Genomic DNA, 8386 nt, shown 5'->3' with positions numbered 1-8386 from the left:
TAAAAGATATGAATTGCAACATGAGCATTTAGAGTTCGTTCGTTGAGAAGCCAAGGAAGATCGCATGATAAAAGATTAGGGATTATTCAAACTAACGAGGAGAATATGTCACCTAGACGAGCGGAAGTGCTCTGAAAATGAAGGCGAAGGTCGAGCGGAGATATTTAGGCGAAGAATAATGTATTGGTTTTATGTTTTTAAAATTATTAGGACTATCGTATTTTTCCGGTCAATGTTTTTTTTTTTTTTGTCCTTTATAACGTCGTTTTTATTTTTAAAATGGTATGTTTAATTAAGTATTTAATTTAATTGTGTTTTATTAATTTATATGTTTTTTTTAAATATTATGACAAAAAAAAATTAAACAAATGTGAAAAATAGAAATTAAAAATATCAGATTTTTTTTTTTTTTTTTTTTTGAAAATAGTAGGCGTTATTATATGTGATTTGATATTAACCATTTTCATATTAGGTGTTATAATCACACCCAACCCAATAGCCGAATCCATCTTAAACACTTTTGTTATGGTTACTTTCGAGCTGCTTGCGTGATTCGAGTGTTTTGCTAGCTAGCAATAACATGATTTCTTTACAAACAACCATTGTTCATATATATACCCTCACTATAATCCAATTACATGGAACTTATTTGACAGAATTGTTCGAATAAATAATCACAACCAAATCAAAAACCGAAAACAAACGATAAACCAATAAACCCTCCAAAAGAGCAAAAGAAACTTTTGACAATTGAAGACGCACCATTCTTAGTAGGAGGAGAAGGGTTCTCTTCCACCGGAGCAGGAGCTGGAGTCATGTCAATTTCCGGTGTAACTGGAGCAGGAGGAGGAGATGGAATGTCTTCACTGACCGGAGCAGGAGATGGGGCTGCAAATGGAGATACAGATGGAGACGGAGATGGAGTATCAGAAGAGCGATTGCTTCTGTTTGCTAATACAATAATCACAACTTTCTCATTCTTTATGCAGTGATCTATAACACCACTGATGAAGTAATGTGGCCCAGATTGGTTTAGCTTGATCGTAGTATGACCATCACTGTATTTTGCAATGGGTGATGTCGTACTGCAATTTTTGTAGTCATCTTCGTTTACTTGAACCACAGAGTCCTCGTTAGGCTGGTAGCTAAACACTACATGTACATATATAAACACCAAAATATTTCCGTAAGTGAAAACCTATAAAGGGTGAGGTACTTATATATATATTGCATCTCCACATTTTTACTATTGTAACAAGTTTTTCAAAACTTTTCTTTACATTAATTTTCTAATGACCACTTTTTTTTAACCATTGAGTAATTATTTGTGTTTCTTTTTTACATTTAACTCTTTGCTAAAGATAACATTTTTATTTTATACCTCTTAATTATTATATGTTATGTTTAGATCTTTATTATTTTTGAACAAAATAATTTATTTTATTAAATATGCAAAATAAAAGTAAACTGTTTTTAGTTTTTACAAGAAAATATCATTAAAAAACAATTATCGATCAAATGATATCAATATAAAACTAAAGAAGCGTAACAATCATATAATATTTCTATAACTCTTATTTTTAGGGAAAATAACATAAATGCCCTACGAACTTTCTAAGGTTTATCCGTTCAGTCCCTAAAGTTTTTGTCGAACTTTATGGGTCTCTAAACTAAGATATGGCCTGCTTTTTTAGTTTCTGTCAACCTGAAATAGTCGGTTCAGTGACCTTTTAGATCAAAAAAACTCATTGTGTATCCGTATAAAACCAAAAAAAATAAGTTTGGGAATAAATTCGTGCAAAAAAAAAAAAAAAAAAAAAAAAAAAAACTCTTATTTTCTTTTAAAGCTGATTCGCATCCCCAAACAGACTTATTATTTTTTGTTTTATAAGAGCACAAAGTGAGTTTTTTTTTTTTTTTTTTTTTTTTGTATAAAATGTCACTAAACCGGGACCCATAAAATCTAACAAAAACTTTAAGGACTTAACGAGTAAACCCTAAAAATTTCGTAGGGCATTTTTATCATTTTCCCTTATTTTTATAACTACATAGTTACAATCACACAAGTTTGCTTAAAAGCGACAAATTAAAGGAGTCGGCTTTCTAAAATATTTCAAACAAACGAGGATAAATGTTTAAAGGGCTGAAACTTACGAAGGGTGTCTCCGGTTTGAAACCTGCTTTGTTGTGCCCACTGATCATAAGAAGAAGACGATGCAAGGCTCCAGTCACCAGAACCTCCCACCTTGAACTGGTATGCATGGCTGTTTCTGACAACCAGGAAAAGACTTAAAAGCCCCAGAGCGACCAGCATTGTTCTCTTATGAGGGCTTCCTGTATTCATTGCAAAAGCATGAAACAGAAGGGCAAACTGGGAAGGAAAATGAATGTTAAACATGGGAAGATTGTAGGGGGATATTTGTAGTCTTGTAGGAGTGAATCTTTTCTTTTCTTGTAATGTGGTTTCTTGAATTGCAGTGCAAAGCATAATTATAGCTAGCATTTGTATCTGAATGTTATGCTTTTCTTTACCATCACCAAAAGAGAGATATACTAAAGTTTTTATAATATCTTTATGCTTTTCTTGAACAACATTTGATTTTAAAACCTAAACAAATTTTTATTTTGAAACTTGTATGCAATACTTTGTAGAACATAATTAATAAACGAAGTCGTAGGTATAAATGCATGGTCATCTCTCTCTTTCCTTTTTAAAAAAAAAAAACCAAAATATGGTTGTTTAGAAAATGCTTTACCAAAATAGGGTTGTTCTGAACATTTTATAAAATCATAAATTTTTTGAATCCTTTTGGAAAAATAGGGTCCTTTGACAAGAAATAAATAAATGAATAGACAAATTTTAATATATTATCAAAAGTTATTATTTTAAACCCGTTTTACATAGTATATTTATTTATATTTTTTCTAAAAAGTATGTTTTATGTATAATTTTATTACAAAACTTCATAAATGGTCCTTGCGGTTTTTCAAAATCTAGGATATAGTTTCTAACTTTAAAAAACTTGAGAGATGGTACATATGGTTTCAAAACTTTTGACATATAGTCCTTTTAACTTACTCTTCACTTTTGTTCCGTTAACTTTCAAATGATTAAAATAATAAGAGAGCGTATGCATCATTTTGCTTGTAACCTTCCCTCTTTATAATCAAATGCATGTCTCATGTTGCCTTACAAACCCTCTTCTACTCTTCTCCTGCGACTACAAGAATCTATCAAGAAAGTGAGATGATGATTTGCCATTGTGGAAGAGAAGCAATGAAGGTGACATCTTGGATTGATCATAACCCTGGTAAACAATTTTGGACATGTTCACATTTTGGTTCAAGATGTGGGTTCCTTGGGTGGGTTGACCCTCCAATGTGTCGTAGGCAGTGATTCCAGGTTTGCTCAGATCGTTGAATCGACTAGAAGAAAGGCTAATTGGGCTTGCACGTGCAAAAGTGTGGAACTACCAGTTGATCTTGTATCAGTTGGCAAGATCAATCCCTGAATTTGCAGACATACTTAAAAACCATCCTTTCAATAGAAAGCCTTTCAAACCGAGTCCCATGTGATTTGGTCATTACATAAATGGTCCCTAAACTGTTTTAAAAGGTCAAATTGGTCCTTGACTTGAATTAGTTTGACAGATCAGCCCCATTTTGCATTAAAATACCAAAACAACCATTTTAATGTAAATTAATACAAAAGTAGTTCCTTTTAATTTAATTTATCCCAATATCAGTCCTTGTGATAATTAAATTGCAAAATAATTTTTTTTTTTATAAAAATATAAAGTATTTGAAAAGATGTCCCTTTGATATAAAATAATATAACATTTGTCCCGACCCTTGTTTTAACTCAAAAGACATCAAGATGCAATTATTCACGAAAAGCTTCAACGAATGAACCGATTGCAGACAAATCGAGCTCACACTTCAAGGGTAAGTTTCTACGGCTCTTCTTTTACAATTTTGAATATTTGGGGGAGAATATATGCATGTCTATTAAGTTTTGATGATGTACATATTTTTATATGTTAAAATAGCATCCCACTTTATATTTGGTCGAAAGCTTATGAATTAGTAATTTAAATTGTATAAATAATATACGTTAAAGTAGAATGATATAAATGATATAAATACACTTCGTTGTGATATATTAATTAATAATTAATAAAAAATTCACAAGATTATATGTAAATTGTTATAATAACACGAATTGATATTTTAAATCAAAACAATGACGATTTTATTTGTATAGGTTAAACTATCGATTAGAAGTATGAAACGATATATACATGACCAAAAAGATTATTCGATTATAAAATGAAGGTACATTGCTATAAATTTGGAAAGACTAAGTTTATGAAATTATGTGATTATTAGTTAAAATTAACAAATTTAACTTTTAATATATAAGGTTGTGTAACAACGAATAGAAAGTGTATTACTATATTTTTATATTAATTATAAAAATATAACTCAATTTAGTAAGTTATAGATTTTATTAATAAGTAATATGATTGACTACAAGACTTAAGGGTCATCTATCACAAAATATTATATTGTATTAATCTCATAAATTATAAATATCATGAAAATTGTTGGTTTCACATTAGTTGAAACCTGGAAAACATCATAAAAGCAGTCTTTATGCTGCCAAAATTTTGTAATAACAAACAATAGAAATTTGGAAATTCCGGAGTTTCTCTATTGGTGTCACGTTGTTTCTAGATCCATATGAACTAGGATCATTTCCTAAGCTATGGGTAATGGTGTTTGGGACTTAGATCTTGTGTGTGTATGTGTGAGAAACTTTACGAAAGGGGGTGAAAGAGAGAGTTTTATGATGGGGTGTTTTTCGTTATTGAGGATCAGAAGTTTCTAGAGCCAAATGAGTTAGGGTCGTTTCCTAAACCATGTTGGACTATATTGTTGGGTATACTGAGACTGTGTGTCTTGGTAAAGACCCTTTATTTTCATAACCATGTGTGTCTTGGTAAAGACCCTTTATTTTCATAACCATTAATCCGCAAGGGAATGACTAACGTCATGTATGACTATTAGAATATTGATCTTATACGGTACGAACGCCCGCCTGGAGTTGCTAGCTACAACTATGTTTGACGAGATGAATTTTGGCGCTAACGTTAGCATTATTGGACATTACCATGTGTTACAATGGGGTGAATGACTTTAGCATGCCCTATTATGGTGTCGATGCAATAATGAAGTACATTGTCACGAGTTCGGTTGTGATTTCATTATAAAATATCAGTTTTGTTTCGTTACCGTATAAAATCGATATTGGGTTTATACGGGGTTTTGTTCAGTGATACTAGTTGAAAGAGACTGTATGTAGTGGGATAGTTTGAGACTCAAAACGATAAGTGTCAATACCAAAAATTAAGTCATATAACACTAAATTAGTTTCATGACATGAATCAACAATGTTTATTAACTTAGTATTTATATAAACCATTTGTTTTTATAAAAAACACAATATTTACGTGCGAGGAATTTGTCCCACTGGTTAAGTGTCAGTTTTCAAATTAAGTTAGATAATACTTAATTATTGCCACAACAAGATTTTACAAAGTTCATAAATTCAAGACTTATAAGTTTTTCATATAAATTACAAAAATTCTTGTATAAGGTTTCAAGAGTAAAGTTGGTTATTTTATGTGCTCACAAAGGGTAACATTTTCTATTTTTATATAATCTGATATTCAAAATCTTTATATAAAAATGCATTTTGATATAAGTCCGAATTACTTATATGTATTTTGCAACTTTTATGCATTTGGATTTGAATAAATGGTATTTATGAATGATTCATAACACATTTTTATAACTCAATTATTTTATACTTTTAATAGAAAAGTAAATATTTATAAAAGAAGGTCAACGAGCTTAATTTTATCAAACACTTTTGGTTATAAAAATACTCTATCTCAAAACCTGTAGAACTCACTAACAATTTTGTTGATGTATTTTAAATGCATGTATTCTCAGGTTATTTAGCAGATTGGAAGTGTTCACTCAGAAGACTCTATATTAATTGTATTATACATTTGTAAACGTCGAATTGTTAGACGTATGTCACGATTTAGCAATAAACATTATAAATGTAATTTCTATTTCAATAATATTAGAAGAGTGTATTTGTACTATTCCATGTATGTTCAATAACTGTGATTACTGGTTTACGTCGCGCACCTCAGCGTTTCCGTGGGCGGTCGAGGGTGTGACAAATTGGTATCAGAGCTATTGGCTATGGTGAACTAGTACTTCCTTAGGAAATCATGATTATAGCCTAGGACTTACTCTCTTAGGATAGGTATGTTCCTTAACCTATAGATATAGGGATATACACCTATACAAATATAAACTTGAACCCTTTGATTCTAGTACAACGCAAGGTTTTAGGTCAAACACCTGAGCTAAGTTGGTTGTACATGGGCCGAACCATAACTAGATATAGACTGATCACATATGTTTAATTATGGTGTAACTCTGTGTTCCGAACTGACTCCTAGTCTAAGGTGGTGGCTCTAAGGTCAGTCATTATACAGATTATGGCTGTTGGGAAGGTATGATCTAACCCCTTTTGGGTGCGGGTGATGTATTAGAAGTGATCCGGGTGTTCGGTTCGTGTTTTGGAGCCTAGGGGTATTTCGGTAAAATGGCAGTTTGGGTTTTTATGGAAAATGGAATTTTGTTTGGAAGGTATTTAGTATGATATGAGTTTATAGAAGTGTAGGGCTTCTCGTTACCTTTCCGTGGATATAAGGATCGTCGAAAACGGATTTATAACGAAAAAGTAATGGCCTTCGGAAGTTTAGTAGTTTCAGCCTTAGCCGAGTACGTTGGGCGTACACAAGGAGTACACTGGGCGTACTTTTGTAGTACACTTGGTGTACTGACCAAGATGGTCATGAATGTTCTTCTGAGTACGTTGGGCATACCATATGTACGTTGGGTGTACTCCAATCAGATCAGAACCCTATTTTAGGGTCTTGGACCATATTTAAACTCCTTAGCTCTTGACCTAACCCTAATATCTTCAGCCTCCACCCCTATAAACCCTAGAAATCGTATTATACCATTCATGGTGTCATTTTGAGCTTATGGAGCCATTTTTGGAGTATTTGGCCCATTTACAAGAAGGTGGAGTTAGATGTAAAGATGGAGATCAAGAAAAAGCTTTTGGATCTGGCTTGTGTGACTCATTTTCAGCTTGATGAAGGTATAAGGCTCTTAACTTGACCATTGAATGCTTATATCTATTATGTTGAGTTTTTGGATCTTTTTGGTCCCAATAATGGAGCTTTATGGTTCCAAATCCGTTTTTAGGCTTGGGGTTGCCACCCTTGATACTATATGAGTCCCTAAGGCAGGTAGTTGCCATCTTGATGGTCTTAATGGGTTCATGCTTGAGTTAGGGTCACTTTTATGGAAGTAGAATGCCATATTTGGAGTTTGGGTTTGTTTGGGGGATGCAAAGTCGCAAAGTCAGTGACTTTATGGGTTTAGATGTTAAATATAGCTCAGACCTGTGATTTGGACTAGTTGTATCAAGTATTAAGCACTTAATGGATGTTGTGCAAGAGCTGTTTGTACATTGGGCATACTATGTAGTATGTTGCGCGTACAGTCTATTTGCTTAGTAAGCTAAGCGTACAGAAGAGGTACGTTGGGCGTACGCTCTCAGGAGGACTTGGGCCTTTGTTTACTTCAGACCTTTAGGCCCTAATGGGTTTGGGCATGGATTTGTTGATAGTTGGGCTCGGATGCATCTTTGTGCCAATAATGGAATAGTTGCGCCTATTGGGCCCTGTATCCCAATATAGAAATGAACTTCACATTATGGGCCTCAGTTTGGGCCAATTTTTGGTCTAGGTTGTTATGGGCCTTCTTGGGCCATTTGGGTTAAGATTATTAGATAAGGAGTATATTGGGTTTTAGTATAAGGTCCATTAGAAAGGCCTGGGTCCAATCTGGAAAATTGGGCCAGTGATGGTTTTATGGACATTATAATGTTGGGCTTTTGTATTGGGTTCGGGCCTTAGTTGTAGATCATATTGGATAGGGGTAAAATGGTCATTTTACCCTATGTGTGGCTCAAGGATTATGGTATATGGCCCAAATTTCTAACTTGGGTATATTTATTAGTAGTGGCAGCTCGGGAAGCTGGCGGGGCAGCAGCTAAGGATTTCTTCAGGAAGCTTTTGCATTCGAGGTGAGTCTTCTCACCATACCAATGGGTCTAAGGCACTATGATATGTGTTATGCTAGTTGTCTTTGTGATACTTGCATAGAAGACCCCGGTGGGAGCCCGGGGCATTGGATGTAAGAGCATGTGGGGTAGCCCATGGCAGTC

At 33.4% G+C, this 8386-nt stretch overlaps 1 protein-coding gene across 1 annotated transcript; it reads right to left on the bottom strand.

The window, feature by feature from the left end:
* Positions 1-584: 584 nt before the first annotated feature.
* On the bottom strand, positions 585-2407 carry LOC145014370 (early nodulin-like protein 9). Its single transcript, XM_078972746.1, has 2 exons — positions 2155-2407; positions 585-1152 (listed from the first exon to the last, which is right to left on the bottom strand). The coding sequence occupies exons 1-2, from the start codon at positions 2396-2398 to the stop codon at positions 686-688; spliced, it is 711 nt and encodes a 236-aa protein (XP_078828872.1). The 5' UTR covers positions 2399-2407; the 3' UTR covers positions 585-685.
* Positions 2408-8386: the final 5979 nt, after the last annotated feature.

This window comes from Lactuca saligna, chromosome 9 (genome assembly GCF_052625555.1).
Source record: "Lactuca saligna cultivar CGN05327 chromosome 9, ASM5262555v1, whole genome shotgun sequence".
NCBI lineage: Eukaryota > Viridiplantae > Streptophyta > Magnoliopsida > Asterales > Asteraceae > Lactuca > Lactuca saligna.
Note: the sequence above shows the minus strand (reverse complement) of the source record. Positions and strands in the feature narration are given on the sequence as shown.

Coding starts and splice junctions, on each gene's coding strand:
- LOC145014370 (XM_078972746.1), bottom strand. CDS start 2,398: ATGTTTAACATTCATTTTCCTTCCCAGTTTGCCCTTCTGTTTCATGCT. Junction 1,153..2,154: donor TCAAACCGGAGACACCCTTC/GTAAGTTTCAGC, acceptor ATGTACATGTAG/TGTTTAGCTACCAGCCTAAC.